At 56.9% G+C, this 18301-nt stretch overlaps 1 protein-coding gene across 1 annotated transcript; it reads right to left on the bottom strand.

Moving 5' to 3' along the window:
- Positions 1–9579: 9579 nt before the first annotated feature.
- Positions 9580–14736, bottom strand: DLX3 (distal-less homeobox 3). The gene is made up of 3 exons (XM_004434670.3): positions 14223–14736; positions 12961–13151; positions 9580–11416 (listed from the first exon to the last, which is right to left on the bottom strand). The coding sequence occupies exons 1-3, from the start codon at positions 14545–14547 to the stop codon at positions 11069–11071; spliced, it is 864 nt and encodes a 287-aa protein (XP_004434727.1). The 5' UTR covers positions 14548–14736; the 3' UTR covers positions 9580–11068.
- Between the last annotated feature and the right edge of the window lie 3565 nt (positions 14737–18301).

Here is an 18301-nt window from a genome sequence, read left to right as displayed (position 1 = left end):
AACATACCCAGAAATACACAGACCAGCTTCCCTGTGTGTGAGTGTGTGAGTGTGTGTGTGTGTGTGTGTGTGTCAGGGGAGGACAGGTCCCTTTCTCTCTATCCCGTTCTTCTCCTGCCCCTTCTCATTCCCACCCTTTTTCCTGGCTCTCCATCTCCTATTTTCTGGGAATGTTTCCCTGGTGAGCGGTTGGGGAGGGAGACTGAATGGACACAGAAACCCGGTAATTGTGTTATGACTTTATTTTCTTTGTTCATTGAAGCCTTGCATCCTTTTCCTGGGCTCTAGCAAAAGCTCCTGTCCCAGCCTCTCCTGGCATGTCCCATGGCTCCCAGAAGTGGCCATCGATTCCAGCCCTGGCACAGGAACTTGAAGGCTGTCTTCTCAGATGTCTCCACTGATCCCTCTGCTCCCCTGCCCAGACAGCAACTCTGGCATCAGGGAGGGAGGGCGGGGGGCCTGAGATCACAGGGTAGTGAGGAGAGCACTGCTCTTCTACTGCTTGCTGTGTGACCTTGGGCAAGTTACTACCCTCTCTGAAGCTCGGATAATTTCTCTTGCCAAATCCCCTGTGTGTGTGTGTGTGTGTGTCTGTGTGTATGGGTAGGGGTTGATATGTGTCCACCACCACTATCTACTCCAGTTTTTGGCTTTGTAAGGCAGAGCCTGTCCCCCATCAGATTGGAGGCCCCCTGAGTACAGGGCTTTGCTTCCCCCATCAGGGCACATGCAGTCTGCAGCTCTTTCCAACCCCATAGCTTGATGACTCTCAGTACTCAACCCCACTGGCATCCTGGGGGACATGTCTGGCCAGCCTAAAAAAGGAAAGGGGTTGGCCCCAAGCATCCTCCAAACATGAAGGTTTCTGATTCAGCTCCTCACAGTGCCAGGCCTTCAGCCTCTGTGGCCCAAAAATGGAGCGATGACTTCATTTCCAGGGGAGGGTGCCACTCTCTGTGGAATATATGTGGAATATATTCCTCTCAGCTTCATGTGAACCATCCCCTTTCAGAGTTTGGTTGAATTTGGGGTCAGATGGAAGGAAGACCCTTTGGCCAGCCTGAGGAATGCCACTGGCCTGTGGACCCCACTCTCTTACCCTCCTCGCTTCAAGCTGACGGATAACATACAGGCCAAATCCTGAGGGCCAGAGCATGGCATCCGGACTATCCCCCTCAGATCACGAGGCTCCCCGGGGGGTGTCATTCTTCCCCGACTCTGCTCAGGAAACTGCTTGGCCAAGAAGCCAGCCTCCTTGATCACTTTCTCTGTCCTGTTTTGCCTGATCCCCTCAGGACTCGTATTCCTCCCTCAGACTGGAGGTTGCCGGAGAGCAGGGCACTGGCCTCCTCTCTCAGACTCGGGGCTCCCCCCTCAGTGGTTCCTTCCTCGGCCTGATCACCCCTCCCCCAACTCTGGGGCTCCCACTCTCTATGGGGTGGAGGGCTTCAGTGTGTGGGGTTGGACAGAGGACTAAGAGTGGATGGGGGCATGTGACCCTTGCCCAGGTCCCACCCTGCCCACTGCCCACCGTGCCCGCCACAGAGCCACTAGCCCACTCCTTTCAGGCTGGACCCAGGAGCGGCTGTCTCTGTCTCTGCAAGCTGGGGCCTGCTGCAAACTCCTCCTCCCAGCCCTGGAGCCACCGGGAATTCTTTGCTCCAACAGATCCTGGGGGAAGCCAGACTGCGGGAGGTTCCTGACATGTCTCTGCTGGGCTCCTGTCACATTCCCCAAGCCCAGGGGGATCAGCTGGATCCACCAGTGCAGGCTTCTTCCACCCCGGTGACCTCCTCAGTCCTCCTACCTCCCTCTCCAAGGCCAGAATCTGGGACTCACCCCTGGCTTTGGGTCCCTCCCACTCCCAGCCCCTTGGCAGCCCCATCTGAACAATAAGCATTATTCCCTCTGGTCCCTTGAAAAATAAAATTTGTCTCCTCCTCCAGGGAGACTCATGGAGTGTCTAGAAGGCAGACACGCAGCTGAGAGGCCTTGGGCAAGTCACTTTACCTTTCTGGGTCTTTATTTCCTCTTCTATGCCTTGGGGATAATGATTATAGTATCTCAGAAGGTCGCGGAGACAGAGAGAGTGCACCCTCGGTAAATTGTGAAAGACACTAGGTATGCCAGGGGGTGTGGTGCCTTATCCCTTCACCCTGGCCATACCAATTTGGTCCTGAAAGTGTCCCTCTTCCTCCATCCACCTAAATTCTCTTCTGACGCACCAGCTTATCACACAATGGTGAAGAGTATAGTTCCATCCTCAGGAACACAAAATAATAAAGAGCAAGATGCCTGAGTTCAAGTCCAACTCTATAACCTCAGGCAAGTTTCCTAACCTCTCTGTACCTCACCTTCCTCATCTGGGAAACAAAGATAATGATAGCATGGGCTTCACAAGGTTGTTGTAAGGACCACATGAGTTACAACGCAAAAGGCACTATAATCCAAGAAGGATTCAGCAAGGATTAGTTATTATTATTATCTATGACTGCCAAGCAAGAAAAACCTTTTCTGTCCATGAGGGATCTTGCCCAAGTATCCCTGTTCCTCTCTTCGTCTCCACCTGCGAGCAGAACCCTAGTCTGTCTGTCCTCCCCGGACACCCAGCAGTGTGAGTGATGGGCTGGATAGAAGCTGCTTTGTGAAGAGGGGAGGAAGTTGTGCAGAAGGCTGGCTAAAGGATGAGGATGTCTGATTGTGCTCCCAGGACAGCCCTCTGGGCGCCCCAGGTGAGAAGGCGCCTGAAAAGGTGAGACCATCCAGCATCTGCCTCCGTCAGAGCTAATGCAGAGGCAGACGAGGCCCTGGACTGCCACATTCATGAAAGGTTACCCCTCCTGTAACCCCAGAGTCCCTCCCCATAGGCTAAAAAGCAGAGATAAAACCATTTTTTTTTTTTTTACTGATATTAGATTGTATGCCCAGAAAATTCAAGAGACTCTAGGGGGAGAAAACAACCTTCCAGAATTAAGAAAATTTTGGTATAGTGGCTGGATATAAGATAAATATAAGACACTAGTAGCTGTTCTCTAGTCTAGCAATAAATAAGAAAAAATATTCCTTTTATAATGGAAACACAAAATAATAAAATACTGTAAGTATGTAGATGTGGAGAGCAGCTCTTTAACTGATTAGTAACTAAAGAGATTAATCCCTGCCCTCTTCCCTTCTGCTGGTGCTAAGGCCCAGCACATGGTCCATTACATCTAAAGCATGGCAGACTTAGGTTGGAATCAAGAAAGCACTTTCCCAGTAGAAGGAGGGATTCTCAGTGTGAGACATCCTCCTACAGAGAAGGAAGGGTCAACTCTGGGCCCATTGAGGGTGTGTAGAGCTCCCTAGGCCAACTGAGGAGTGTCCTGACCGCACACAGGCTGGTTTCATCTAAAACTGACAGCATAGTTTGTTGAGCTCCCATCACTGTGCCAAGCTTTGTGCTAAGCCCTTTATGTGTGTTATCTCATTTAATTTCCTCAGCAGCCCTACAAGATGAGTATGATTAGCTCCATTTTATAGATGAGGGAAAGTGAGGCTCAGAGAGGGCAAGTGACTTTCTTGAGGTTACACAGCTAGTAAGTGTCAAAGTCAGGGTTTGAGCTCAGGTGTGTGCTACCTGTGCCTGTTTGGACATGTGTGTCCTAGTCTATGGAATGACAATCCTGGTGTCTCCAAGGGCACAGGGCAAGTCTAGGAACAAGAAGAAAGGCTGAGCCTGGCCCCTCCACTCTTTCTCTTCACTTCAGTCTTGGATGCCATGGTTTGGTGAGAGGTGCCCAGGCCAGGGATTCAGAAGGCTGGACCCTGCTTCAGATTCACTGGGGGACTTTAGGGGAAGCTATTGGACCTCTCTGAGCCTCAATTATGGGATAATAATGGCACTGACCTGGCCAGGCAGTTGAGAGGATTAAATGAGACAGTGCCTGTGAAAGTTCCTGGCATAGGGCTTGGCGCACAGTAGGCGCTCAGTTAGCATCTCCCCTGCCCAAGATCTTGGGAGGATCTGAGCCTGCACTTGGGAGCAATTTTCTCCCACTTCCTTTCCTTACCAGCCAGCCTCCTGCTCCCTCTGCCCTCCTGTTTCCCTCATCTTCCCCCCCCCCCACCCTCCCTTAGCCGAGGGCACGTCTCCTCCCCTCCCCTATGGGTGATTCTTGAGCTCAGGGCAGGCCTGACTGGCCCCAGGAGTGGGCGTGGGACAGTGCCACACGCATTGCATGACGTGGCCAGGCGCCCTCAGTGCGCAGGGAAGGGCGCGCTGGTGCCGTTTGCCAGGTGTAAGGTGAACTGCGGGGTGGGGGGATGCCCCCTCCCCCGCCCCAGCTAATCCTCTGGGGTGTGGAGTCTCTGTTCCCTGCTGACTCAGCAGACATTTCCAATCCTGCTCAGATTTGCCCCAGGAGACAACCCAGGAATTTGGGCCTCAAGGCCCCGCCCCCTGCCAGCCCCCTCCCCAGGTTTGCCTCTTTCCCGGGTACCTATCTTCCTGGCTGCCCTGGGCCCCTTATCCCCTCCTTCTCCCAGACTGCCCACCTTAGGCAGAGAGCAGCCACTAGATTCCAGACCCTTCCCCAGTGCTTCCAGGGCCTCTGAGCTTCCCAGGACCCTCGGGGGCTCACCAGGCCAATTCCATACCCACCCCACCCCACCCTCAGGAAGCGTCCTAAATTCAGGAGCCCGGGGACTGGGCCAATCAAAGAGCAGCAGGGTGCTCAGATCATTGGGTCCGACCCACCTGGTGTCCAGAGGACACTCTTGGTTCCACGGTACGGTGGGTCTGGCAGGCACTCACAACTCTGCCCCTCACTTGCTGGGTGACCTTGGGCACGTCACACAGTCTCTGTGGAGCTGCTTCCTGAGGGTTACATGAGATAATGGCCAGTGAGGGCGCAGTCACTGTTAGCTCCTGCAGTGGCTCAGGAGCAGTGACTGGGTGCTGGGCTTTCCCCTTGTCGTTTCATTTAAGCCCCAACAGCCGAGACAGGGCAGCAGTTACCACTTCCTCCTCAGCCTCACCGCCCCCATCTGATGGAAGTGGGATTGTGTGAGGGGGTCCAAAGCTCTCCATCAGTTCACTGATTCATTCAGGCATTCCATGTTCACTGACGGTCCTGCTACTCCAGCCCGTGCTAGGCACGCGGGGTGGGAGGGTGCCCGAGGGAGCGTGTCAGGTCCCTCATCCCTGATGCCCCCAGTTCAGATCCTCCCCAGCTCTGCCCTCAGGGACCTTGGTAAAAAAGCCTTCCCCCAGCCTTTTGCCTTGCAGCCCACAACCCTCCCCAGCGTGAACAAAAATACTCCACGTGGTCCACGCCCAGTGCTGTGAGCTGGGGACGAGGCAGAAAAGAAGGTGAGATGCGGGCTATGCCTCCACAGAGCTTAGACTGGGGGCCTGGAAAGAGTCACCCAGTTAGTAGTGACCAGCAGGGCTGAGTGACAAAGGAGAAAGATGGGGGCTGGGGACCCAGGCTGGGTGTCGGGGAAGATTTGCCTGAGGAGCTGACTCAAAGGCTTCTGCGGGAGGGGGCTGGCCCCTTCCAAGAGCTGGAGGCTGGCCTTCCTGACTCCCTGGCCCCAGCCTTCTCCATCAGCCCCCTACCTGCTCCCTCTGCCCCAAGCCCCCCCAGGGCCCCCACCAACACTGTCCTCCCACCCCCTTCCCCGCTGCCCCAGAGGAAGCATCTACAAGCACTTTTTGGCTTCTAAGCCTTCCAGTCTCAGGCTGCTGGGTGGTTGGTAAACAGCTTATTAAGGTGATTAACGCTGCAATTAAAGCTGGAAAAACAGAGGCCCGGGTGCTGGCTGAAAGCTCCCCCTTCTCCTCCCCCCTCCCTTTTCCCCTCCCCCTCCCCTCCTCTTCCATCCCCTCTGGGCTTGGTTGATGCAACTCAGCCTGACCTAGCCTCCCAGAGCCCTCACCTAGGAGCTGGGAGGCTACGCATCTGGGGTCCTGCCTCAGCTGCCCAGCACCCCCTTCCCCACGAGGTAGGGGGCTCTTCTGACTGGGGAATAAGTGATAGCGATGGTGTGCTGCTGAGGCGGATGGTATATGGAGGCTAATCCGGGTGAGGTCTCTAGGAACCCCTGGTGCCTGGGACTCCTTAAAGAGAGGGGCCTCGGGGACATGGGTAGAGACTGTCCTTCTCATCCACTTCCCCAGGTGAGAAGGGCAAGGGCTGTCTCCTCCCAGAAGTGGGGCAAGGAGCTTCCTTTTCCCAAGCTCACCGTTTCAGGGCAGCTGCCGGCACATCTGAGGGGCTGGGAACTGCCAGACCCTGGCCCTTCTCTGAGCCCAGCATCCACGGAAGGATTCAGGAGCCTTCTGGATCCACGCCTCCCCTGCCTTCAGCATCAGCTCTAGCCAACCCACAAAGATCCACGAGGCTGCTGCTCTCAGGCTCTCCCACAGCCTCCTTTCTCTCCACCCCATGAGTACTGGAAGGGGAGTTATTCCAGAGGTGGGATCTCCGGGGAGTATGTTCTCAGACCCCCAGCTCTGCCTGTCATGCTGCCATCCTTCTTTCAAGGCACAATTCAAATGCCACCTCTTCCACGAAGCCTTTCCAGATTTCCTTCCCACCCGCCACCAGCTGCCTGTGCCCTTTCCTCTGACAGCCTGTCCAGTCTTCCCTGACTGTGTCAGGTTTGCCCAGCTGGGGGCCTCTTCAAGATGGGCCCTGCTTCTGGCCTTGGAGCTCCTAGCACAGACAGGTCTGTGCCTCCCTTCCCCAGGCTTCCATCATCTCTTGTACTAGCTCCTAGAACTGCCTGGCATATGGCAGGCGCTCCATAAATATTGGTTGACTTATTCCTTTTTGGAGTGCACCTAGAGATGGGTGGATCAACCAACGCGGCAAGTACAGCCAGGAGCCTGACTTTGAATGGAAGTATGGGAGGGTGGGATGGGGCAGGAGGCGAGTTGGGGAATAAGCCCCATCTCCCCCGTCACCATCATCGACAGCGACTTTCATTAACCGAGCAGTACTCACCTTGTGCCGGGTACCTTGTTAAGCATTTTACTCCCATTATCCCATTTAATCCTCTCAACAACCCTGCTGAGTAGGTGGCATTATCCCTACGTTACAGACGAGGAAACTGAGGCTTAGAAAGGTTAAGTGACTTGCCCAAGATCACACAGTCAGTGAAGTGGTGGAGGCAAGATTCAGTCCAGGTCAGCTGACTCCAGCGTGCATTCCTGAGCGCAGCACTAAGCTTTTCCTAGGACTGGCCCTGGGGGGAAGAAGCCCAGCCCCTTCGCCCTCCACTTCCCCTCCCAGGGAAGAACCCAGGGAGGAGGGCTGGCGGCTGGGTGGGCGGAGCCGCGGTGGTTCCAGCTCTCTGACACTCTGCCCTGGGGCGTTTTAGTAAACTGAGCTACAGAAAACCCCATTAAGACCACTCATTCCCCAAACAGACCTGGGTTCAAATCCCAGCATTGCCACCTATTAGTTATGTGACCTCGAGGGAGACCAGACCTCTCTGAGCCTCAGTTTCCCCATCTGAAAAATGGTTACTATACCACCCACCTCACAGGCCGCTGTGAGGATTACATACAAAGTGCCAGGCACAGAGGAGGAGTTTAGCAAATGCCAGCTGTTACTAAGGTTTGGAGAACAGTGACCCTCAGGGCACACTGGGGTCCCCTAGCCCCCTCCTTCTTCCCTGGAGGTTGTCACAAGGCAACGGGTGTTATCAAGAAGCACCTGGCAAAGGATGGGCTCAGCAGCCCCACCCTGGCACTCTGCCAGGTCCCCCACCCAAGCTCCTGTTCTTGTGCCTGCCCCCCCCCCCCCGCTCCACCAACCAAGGCTGGTAAAGAGGATGACCTGACTGGCCTGGAGGTGAGGAGAGGAGGAAGGGGAGGTCAGGAGTGGGGCTGACCCTCACAGGAGGTCACCCGGGCAGTTAGTCCAGCCCGACAGAGCAGAGATGAGCAGGGAGGAATTAGGGAGCTTACAACATCCTTTCATCCCGCAGCAGCCCGTCCGCCAGCCTGCCCGCCCAGCCTCCCTCCTTCCTTCCTCTCTCTTTCTGCCCTTTTTTTCCCTCTCCCTCCCTTTGCTGGCAGCCCAGCCCTAATAAAATGCAGTGTCTCCAGCAAGTCTGCCCGGCTGCCGCCTCGCTGCTCCTGCCTGCACGCAGCCCTCAAACCAAACTGCTCAGCTCAGCCCCGCCTGGCAGCTGCCACTTAACCCTTGCCAGCCCGGCTGGCTGGCGTCTGTGGGCTGAAGGCCCTCCTCCCTTCCGCCTCCCTTGGGCGCGGGAGGAGGGGAAGGCCTGCCTTCTGAGAGGGAGAGGGGTGAAGTGGGGGCTGGGGGTCCCCACCGTTCTGGAGCCCTGCCCAGAGAACCCCTTGTCCGTGTGCCTGTGACTGCTGTGTAACCAGGTCCTTCTGGGAGTGTGAGACCCGCTCCTCCTGCCTTCTCATCCTTCTGCTTTGTGCCTCATCACTGGGTGAGAGGCCGACAGGGTGGGGATTATTGTCCCCATTGACAGATGAGGCAACTGAGGGCCTGACAAGGAGGCTTCAGGCCGAGCTGGGTCACCTCAGCTGCTGAATGGTGTTGCTGATTCTTAATCTAAGACTTTTTCCAGTACAGGAAGCTGCCTCTACCCCCGTGTTTGTGCGCCTGTGTGTGACGCTGGGGTGACCTTTGCAATGCGTGTTCGCGCACCTGTGTACTGGGGGCCTCTATCTCTTGGAGTGTTGTGGCCTTGGCTTTATACATTTGTGTGATGCTAAGGTGTCTCGGGTGTGTGTTAGTGTCTATGCATGTGCCTGCAGACGACGATACGCTTGCTTCAAGTGGGAGTGCACGTACGTGTGATGATGGAGAGGTGTCACCGTGTGTCTCTGCACCTGTGTGTATGAGAGAGAGGTGGCTTCACAAGCGTGTGCATGCGTTCGTGCTGTCTCCCGTCTGCACCAAGATGTGCTGCTCACACCCACCTCCATTCATTCTACCACCCCCAGCTCTCCATCTCCAAGGTCTTGGAGCTGGGCAGCTAGAAGAGGAGGATGGCTGCAATGCCGGTCCAGGCAGTCGGTGGTAGCAGCAAGGCTCTGAGTCAGGGCCCGAACCCCCTGAGAAGGTAAACGCAGCACCCCCTCATCTGTTTGCGTCCATCATCCAGCCTGGATCCCAATGGCCTGGGGTCCCTGCCAGCTGTGGGAACAGTGGTGTTCCCCCTGCCTGAGGCTCCACCCACACCCCACGCTGGAAAGGACAGACAGCAGGGTGAGGGGCCAGGGAGTGTCTGGGCGTGGAGGCAGGGGGTTTACACTCATGTGCAAGCATGTCTGCGTGTCAGCCCAAGATCAAAGAGCAGCTCTGAGGTGACCCGGCAGCCGCGGCAGTGGCGGAGGGCAGCTGGCTGGCAGGGAACGCCAAGCCGCCAAGCAGAGTGGAGTCAGGGAGGCCACGGCTGGGAGCCTCCCACTCACCCAGACCTGCCCAGGTTGGGGGCAGCCATGGGGTCAGGAGGTCCCTCCTCACCAAACACCTTCCCCAACTCCCAGGCCCTCCCCCGAGACCTGTCTGTCTCCAGCCTCCAGTTCAAAGAGCTCAGTGGTTATTTTCGTCTTTTTTATTAACTTTATATATAAAGATGGGTCCAGTAAGAAAGGAGAAATGAGAAGGCTGGGAGGGAGTGGGAGCTGGCTTCATTCCTGTCCCTTGGGGTGGGACTCTTCGAGACCTACCGTGTCTCTCCTCTCTCCTGCGCCTCCCACCAAACCCGAACCCAGCCAGAGCCCACATCCCTGTTTCTCTGAGCTTGCGACGCACAGGCAGGTACATCCAAGAGGAAAGGGCCACATAAATAGGAAACCACAGCAGGGAGGAGGCTGCTTCTCTGTTGCTCTTAAAAAAAAATACATACTATATATATAGCTACAGTCTTCTACCTCTCCTTCTCTTCGATGTTTGACCACATCAGGGGTGGAGGAAAGTTAGCTCTGGGGGGACATCTGGGCCAAGGAGGGGCAGCGCCGCCAGCCCTCCAGATAGCCACCCCCTCACCCCTGAAGGAAGCGAGTTATAACCCTCCCCTTTCTCCCCGTGCACCTCACCCGACATTCTCCATCTCGGCAGGAGCCATCTGTTTCCAAGGCCACCAGAAAGGGGATGTTTTGGGGTTTGTCTTGCCTGGTATGTCTCCTTGGAGATTTGGGAGTTGGCGCCAAAACTATCAACTTACTGGAGGAGAGGAAGAGGTGGGGGGCGCAGAGCAGAGATGCCCGCGCAGGGGAGATGGTCCTATCTGTTAACAATGCCCTTTGTTTTCCTATATTTCAACAGCTTTTAAAACAAAAGTTGTGCAAAGTCCTGTACATGGAAGAAGAAATGGGTCCTTAGGAAACTTCAGAGACCCACTCCTCCTCTCTGACCAGAGAGGGAGAGAAGAGATGGCTCCTTGAGTTCTTCCCTCTAAAGCCACAAATATGAAAAGATTCCCTCACTTGGGGGGTTTTCTTTGGTTTAACCCTCAAATCTTAAATGAGGGCTAGAAGTGCTGGGCCGGGGCTGGCTGAGGTCCCCACCCTGAGTCCCAGTCATGATGTCCAATGTCTTTTTGGCAGAGGGGATGCTCAGGAAGTGGGGAGCCACAGGTGGTTTAGGAGGAACCAGGCCTGGCAGGTCCTGGAATCCACAGTGCCTGGTGCCCCAGCCCAGGCCTGACCCGCAAACACTCCACAGTCTCCCCAATCCCCAAGTCTGGGGAACGAGGACTAAGTTTTAGAAGCTGGAAGATGATGGGCCATTTAAAGCCAATCCAGTCTTCTGGAGCAGAAAGGGAACAGCTGTCCCAGCTGGAGTGGAGTGCCCCAACATCTGGAGGGGTACCCCAGTGTCTAGGCGGGGGGAAGGAGATTCAGGGGACATCCTTGGTCCATGCAAATTTCATCTGGAAGCTCTTAGGTCCTTGGAGGAAGGGGCAAGGGAAGGGGGAATGGGGGTGCTCTTTCTCCTGTGCTCCTCGATGATTCCTGAGTGTTGGCTAGGACGGAGGCGCCTTCTGCCTGGTCCCAGGGGTCCTTCGTGGGAGGTTCAGGCCAGGTGGGTGCTCAGTACACAGCCCCAGGGTTGGGCGGGGGCCCCGGGGAGGCGTGGTGCAGGGTGGCCGGCTGAGGCGGCTGCTGCTGTAAGTGCGGTCCACTCAGGTTCTGTGTGTGGTACCAGGAGTTGGTGGGGTCATCCAGGTAGCTGGGGGAGGCACTGTACGGGATTGGCGGGGGCAGCTGACTGCGCGCGGGGGCCGGAGTGGAGTGGGAGGAGGTGTCCCAGAGGGCAGGCGATGGCGGTGAGTTGCAGGCCATGGAGTCGCTGTTGTTGGGGCTGTGCTCCAGGGGCACCTCCCCATTCTTGTAGAGCTTCTTGAATTTGGAGCGGCGGTTCTGGAACCAGATTTTCACCTGCGCCGGAGAAGAAGCGGGGAGCCAGTTAGCCTCTCAGCGTGCTGAGTGAAAACCCTGCAGGGACCCCAGCCTAGAGAGGGCAAGGCCGGCACCCAATGTCACGCAACAAGACCCAGGCAAATCCCAGGAGTCCTGACTCCCAGGCCAGCATCTTTTTTCTATCTGGGATAGAACTGTGGCTAGGAACTTTCAACCCCCTGGGTCCAAATTCCGCTCTGCTGCTTTGGGCAAGTTACTTAACCTCTCTGTTCTTGCCTGCCTCATCTGCAAAACGGGGATGATGGTAGCACTATTACCTACCTCACAGGCTCATTAGGACACTCAAATATGTTAAGACAAAGAACTTAGAACAGCCTGGTATGCAGTAAGCACTCAATAAAAGGCAGCCCGGTGGGGGCTGGGCGGTTTATGGCATTTTGTTCACACTAGAAACCCGTAAGCAGAGGCGCCCAGATACACAGAGACAAACACACACCCACATAAGCATCTCCATGTGCAAGAACGTACCCACTCATAGCCTCACACACAGACACCGGACTATAAAGATAAACACATGCACAGATACACCCAGATAAACACCCCACAAACATGAGCACCAGTGTTCACACACTCAGGCATGGAGGAGCCCTCCGGGGCTGGCTAATGGGGGTGACCTGGGGACTCAAGAGTAGATGAGCCATGATCCCCATATTTCCCTTGGGGTATCTCCCCCTCCCCCTGCTGCTCCCCACCCCATGACTGGTACAAACAATGAATCAGCTCCTCACCAGGTGACCCAGATTCCCGGCGGACCGGGCTCCACGCAGCCGCAACCCAGGCTCGCCTGTCCACACCTGTAGGGAGCCAGGCGTCCACACTCCTCCCCTGAGAAGTGACAGGCTGCTGGGGGCTTTAGGGACAGGCTGAGGGTGGGAGTGGGGCTCCCACCTCTGAGTCCCCATCCCCCTTTGGTGGGGACTCTCTCCTCTTGGCTGGGGGCAGAGGAAGGGGTGAGCATTCGGGTGCTGAGCAGGAATGCGGTGTTTTGGTACAAACACATTTTTGTACATGCATTCACCGGTCTGCACAGTCACATACACGTGCCCTCCATCTATAAACACAATGACCCTTGAAAGGTCGCACTCCTTATGTGAGCATTCCCACACGTACACCGACCCATTAGCATGTGTGCAAACACACACGTGTATGTACACCTCTGCACACACATGCCTAGCCTCGGGGGATGACACGATGTGGACTCCTGTTAAGTGAGCGACCAGCACTGTTGGGGGTCTGTGGGAGCTGGGGATCCTGGGGCAGAGGGGAGGAGGACATCTCTCCTTGTGACAGACACCCACAGCTGCACAGGTTCACAAATATGCACGCCTGTGCACGTGCTAATGTAGAGACTTCCAACAGAAGTTGAGACGTGGGGGGCTCCCCACCCACAGGCAAGAGTTTCAAGGGCTTGCAGGAACTTCAAAAGGCCAGCCAGGCTCGGCTCAGCGGCGCCTGGAGAGCCCCCACCGAAGCCTGGTGGCCCTCGCCCGCCCAGCACTGACCTGTGTCTGCGTGAGGCCCAGCTGCGCGGCGAGCTCGGCGCGCTCGGGCAGCGCCAGGTACTGGGCCTTCTGGAAGCGGCGCTGCAGGGCGGCCAGCTGGTAGCTGGAGTAGATCGTGCGCGGCTTTCGGACTTTCTTGGGCTTCCCGTTCACCATGCGCACCTCGGCTTCCGGCTCCTCCTTCACGGAAACTGCGGGCAACGCACCGGGCGGGGGGCGGCTCAACCTCGGCCTGCGACCCCGCGCACCCCAGGCCCGGCGGGACGCCCCACCCTCCAGCCCACCGACTCGCCCCGGGATTTCCCGGCTGCGCGCCCCGCCGCCGGCGCCCCGGGAGGGAGCCACGGCGACAGAGCCGACAGAGCCGGACCGGCGGCCGCCCACGACGCGGCGCTCCCAGCTCCCAGCGCCCTGCGCCCGAAGCCCGGAGCGCGGGCCCCGGCGCCAGCAACCGCCCGGCGAGGACGGCCACGGCGCGGCTCACGACGCCTTCCCGGTCCCTCCCAGCCTCGCCACCCGTCTGCTGGCCGCCGCCTTCTCACCCCCACCTTGCCGGCGGTCTCTTTTCTGGCTCTTTCCCGCCCGTTCTTCCTTCCTTCCTTGTTTTTTTTTTTTTTTTTAAACTTTTTATTTTAGAATAGTTTTAGATTTTCAGAAAAGTTGCAAGCATAGTAGAGACTCTTTCCGTCCTTCTTTCCGTCCGATCCTCTGTTCCTTTCTTCTCTCTCTCACTTTGTCTCTCCACATTTCTCTTTCGCTGCGCCTCCACTTTTCTCTTTCAGCTTCTCTACTTCTCAGTCGCTGCTTCCCTCCGTTTTCCCGTAATTCTGGGGGTCTCTCTCCATGTCCCCCTCACCATTTCCCCCCTCCCCAGCCCAGATCCAGAGGGTCCCTGGAGCCTCCAGTCCCCGCTGCCTACCCGCGAGCCCTCTGCAACCCGATGGAGGACCCCCCGCTGCAGTGCCCGCGAAAGCACCTCGGTTAGGAAGTTCCTTGACAATCCACAGCCCTCTCCTTCCTCGCCCAGCTCATCTCGATCCTCACCCGAGACCGCGGCGCACAGCACGCAGCAAACGCCTGCAGTCTCAGGACTGGAAGGTCATTTGTCCCCTCTGGGGGTCATCTAGCCCACCTTCTGTAACTCCACACAGTACATTTCTTACCCTCGACGCGTCCCTAGATTTCAGCTTCAGTTCCCCGCCTTTCTCTCCCTCGGGAACTTTCCAGCGTCTCCCACCCTCCCGCGACCCGGTGGTCCTCACCTGGGTCCTGGGCGGGCAGCGGCTGCTCCCGGTATGCTCCGTATTGCCGGTAGGAGGCTCCGTAGGTATATTCCGACTTGGGCGAGTAGGCGCCCGTGCCTGCAAGCCCATTGAGATTGAACTGGTGGTGGTAGGTGTAGGGATTCACGGTCTGGCCGTAGGGCTGGCCCGAGTAGTAGTCGTGCTGAGGAGCGCTGTAGTAGCCCAGGTCAGTGACGGAAGACTCGGGCAGTGTGGGCGAGTCCTTGGAGCCCGCATGGCAGCTAAGCGAGCTGGAGATATCGGTGAGGATGCTGCTGAGCTTGCGATCGAAGGAGCCACTCATCCTGGCGGGCGCCGCGCCACCCCGGGGCTGGCCTCGGCCGCAGAGCGGAGCGCCGAAGCGGGCAGGAGCGCCGGGGAGGCGGAGGAGACGAGGCGGGGGCGTGCGTCCGGAGGGCGAGGGGAGGGCCCGGCAGAGTCTCGGGGGAGGGGAGGCCGAGGGGCGCTTAGACCATCGTCGGCCTTCGGGCAGTCGCTGCGCGCCTCTCGTCGCGTCCCAAGCCACAGTCAAATGCTGCCAGCTCCGCCCGGCCAGCCGGTTATAGACTCAATAGTGGAGTCGCCGAGGGAGGCTCCAACACTCTGATTGGCTGCAAGTCTTGCCTTCGAGGCAAAACATGCTCTTGCGCTCTGTCGTTCTCTCTCTCTCTCTCCCCTCTCTTCCCCCCATTCTTTGTTGTTACCCAAAACACACACACACACACACACACACAGGCGCACACACACACACACACACACACAGACCCCTCATTCCTCCTCCTGTCGCTCCCTCCCCCAGCCCAGATAAACTCCCAGTGTCTCCGAAGGAAGGGGGTGGGGGAGGGTGGTTTTGCAGAGCCCTCAGGATCTGTCAGTCTGTCTGTCTCCCTGGCTGTGGGTGGGATGTGGGCTCAGGTGCAAAGGGGAAGGAGGAGAATTTGCCCATTGGGTGTTTTTGGAGGAAGGTGGTCCAAGGTGGGATGTGTGTGTGTGTGAGCCTGCGCCCTGCAAATGACAGGCAGACAAACTCGCCCAAAGTGGGGAGGACCAGGGCCCGCAAAAATGTTTTAATTTCTTTTAAAATCAAAAGTAAGGAAAAACAAAATTTTAGATTGAAGAAAATGTTTGAAAATATGATCATATATTGTCTTCGCATCAATGCACTCAAAACAATAATTTAAATTATTATTTTTTTTTAATGGAGGAAGGGACTCAGGCAAAAGTGCCTTGGGCCTATGAAAGTCATGATTGGGCCCAGGGAGGGTCCTGTTGGAGAGGGCCTGGGAGGGAAGGTGTGTGTGGATTTAGGGGCTTCTGGGGAGGGGACGGTTGCCCAGCCTGTCAGTGGTGATACTGGAGTTATCTCTGTAGCTATGTGTGTGCGGTTTCAGAGATGACCCAGGCTTGCTGGAGAGAGCAGGGGACCTGGGGTCCCCACGAGGTTGGGTGGGACACAGGCTGGCTCTCTGACTGTGTGCTTCGGTAAGTTTGCGGGCAGAGTCTGTGCATTTGGGATGGCACTCAGGGAGTGTGGGCATTTTTAAAGATCAGGTATGTGGGACGTGTGTATTCAGGGTGTGTGATGTGAGGATTTCGTGTGTTCCACAGTATATGGAGATGTATGTGAGTGCAGGAATGCGTGTGTGAGAAAGTGCAGCGGTGTGTGGGGTGTGTAAGCAGTGTGAGTGGAGGGCCCCAGGACGGTGTGTCTGTGTGTGAATGTGTAGTTGTATGCAAATGTGTATAAAACTCTCAGTACCTTCCCAATCCCCAGTAGCTGGGAACCATGATGCTCCATTGAACCCAGTCACCCCATGAAGGCCCTGAGGAAGAGGCTCCCCTCCCTGGGGACCCCCAGCTCCTAATCCTGTGTGGCCCATAAGGCCAGGCCTCTCACTCATCCACGTTGTTCCCAACGTCTAGCCCATTTCTCCATTCTACCCCCAATTCTGCTCTCCGCCTTTCCCTTGGGGGTCAGGGAGCTCCTTCAAATCTCAGTTCCTAACCCCATACCACCTTCTCACAGGCTGCCGCGTCAATTCTCTTGTTCCCTTCCCCGGCCTGGCCTGGCTACACGAGTCCCAGGACACGCAGTGCCAGCGCGCCACCTTGTGGTCACTCCTGGGATCTGCAGCCTCCCCAAGTCTCGCCACGTCCAGAAGAGGGGTCTCCTTAGTAGACTCCGTTAGGGAGAGAAGTATGCTGGGGGCTCTGTGCCCCTTTCCAAAGCCACATCCCCGGGGCAGGCTTCCAGGGATTCCAAGAGATTTTAAGAGCTGCAGTTGGCGGAGACAGAGGACCACAGTCCGCGGGCCCAGGGGCAGGAGTGCCCTCCAGGTCTGAGCGGCTCCGGGGAGGCGCGGTGTGGGAAAGGTGGGGGCGGGGGCCGGGCGAGGGGAGCGCTATCTGTCTGTCTATCTCCGCGTCCCCCCAGCGCCTATCGCCCGCCGCTCTGAGCCCGTGGCGGGGCGAGTTGCCACCCGCCCTGGTTGCCCTCTGTTCTGTTGCCAAGAGGGCGCCTAGGGAGCCCGCGGCATTGGGGGCAGGAAGGGCACTGGGCGGGCCAGCTCCCCCTCCCAGGATGGGAGCGGGAGAGACCAGCAGGGCCTGCTTTGGGGCCCCCAGCTCCCCACAGAGAAGAGACAGCGTCGGGCAAGCCACTTCTCAGGGGTTCATTTATTCATTCATCAACTGAGACCAAGAAGAGCCAGATGATTCAGAGGTGGCTGAGTCTATCATATTCCTCATGAGGTCCTCACAGAAGCCTCACTCCTTTCCCTCCTTAACCCCACCCCAACCTGCCGCTCCTGAGTAAAGTGAATGAGCACTGGACTGGGAGTCCAGAATCCTGGAATCAGGAAAGGGTGGTGGTGGTGGTGGTGGGTTACATCAGGATAATTTCTATGCTCCATTCTGCTCTGAAAATCTAAGAGTTCTAGAAGTGGACTAAAACTGCAGCAGTAGGAACTTAAGTGAGCAATTAAACAATTGTTTGGTGATGTGAGGTTAATATCTGGCCCCCACTGCAGTGCATACTCTAAGACACCAGGAGCTGTATCTATCTAGTTCGCTACTACCTTCCAGATACCTAGGGCAAATCCTGGCACACACAACCTCAGTGCTTAGGAGATGTTTGTTGAATGAATAACTGAGACTCCCTAATACTGGAGGAGGGCTGAATCATCTTGGCTCAGTATGCTTGCAGGGTTAGGAAAAGGGGAGGCATAGAGCAGGCACCAGCATCGAGCTGCCCCACTCCAGGGTAGGAGCAGGAGCGGCGTCCCAGATGGGGCCATGAGTGGCATCCAAGGGGCCCGTCAGGCCAGCAGGACTGGAGCCACCAGCTGCTGGGCGGGCACCTGCTGGCTCAGGGCGGCGAGGTTGCCGGAGGATGCAATGGGACCAGTGCCACCCACTGCACCTTGCCTGGGCCAACAAGATGAACAGGTGTCAGTCTGGCCAGAGTCCTGCCCCTGGTGGAGGGGTGATGTAGGGCAGTATGTCAGGGGCCTCTGGGAGGCTGGCAGGAGGCAGAAGGGACAGTGCTGGCCACTGCCCAGGTCACAGTCCATTGCCCACCCTCTCCTGGCACAAGAAAAAGTGCCTTGTTGAAGCTGTTCCCTGGAGCCCAAGTGTCATGCTGGCTGGGCACGGCCACAGCAACTGTGCTCACTGAGTGCTGGGTCTGAGGGGAGGAACTGTGGAGGAGGATGGAACCAGAGGGTGAGCCAGGAGCGCTGGCTTTCTCCTTTGCCTGGGGAGCTGACGCCATCTAGTGGTCAATGTGAGGAGGCCAGAGTCCAGCCCCAGTGGGGAGACCGGGGAAGCCGGCCACATGCAGGGGGCCACCATACCCAGAAGGAATATTATCTTTGTTTATTTTAGGAGCCCTACCAGTACTAAATATTCACTTTTCATCATCACTTACTCTGCAGCTGCCACCTCTCCCTCCTCCCACCCATCCTTGTCCAGCCAGTGGCTCCTTCCCTTAGGTTTCTCATTTGTAAATCAAAAAGAGGATTATTAGATGGCCTCTGAGGGCCCTTCAAGCTCTGATG

This window comes from Ceratotherium simum, chromosome 16 (assembly GCF_057802395.1).
Source record: "Ceratotherium simum simum isolate JZ-2026a chromosome 16, ASM5780239v1, whole genome shotgun sequence".
Taxonomy (NCBI): domain Eukaryota; kingdom Metazoa; phylum Chordata; class Mammalia; order Perissodactyla; family Rhinocerotidae; genus Ceratotherium; species Ceratotherium simum.
Note: the sequence above shows the minus strand (reverse complement) of the source record. Positions and strands in the feature narration are given on the sequence as shown.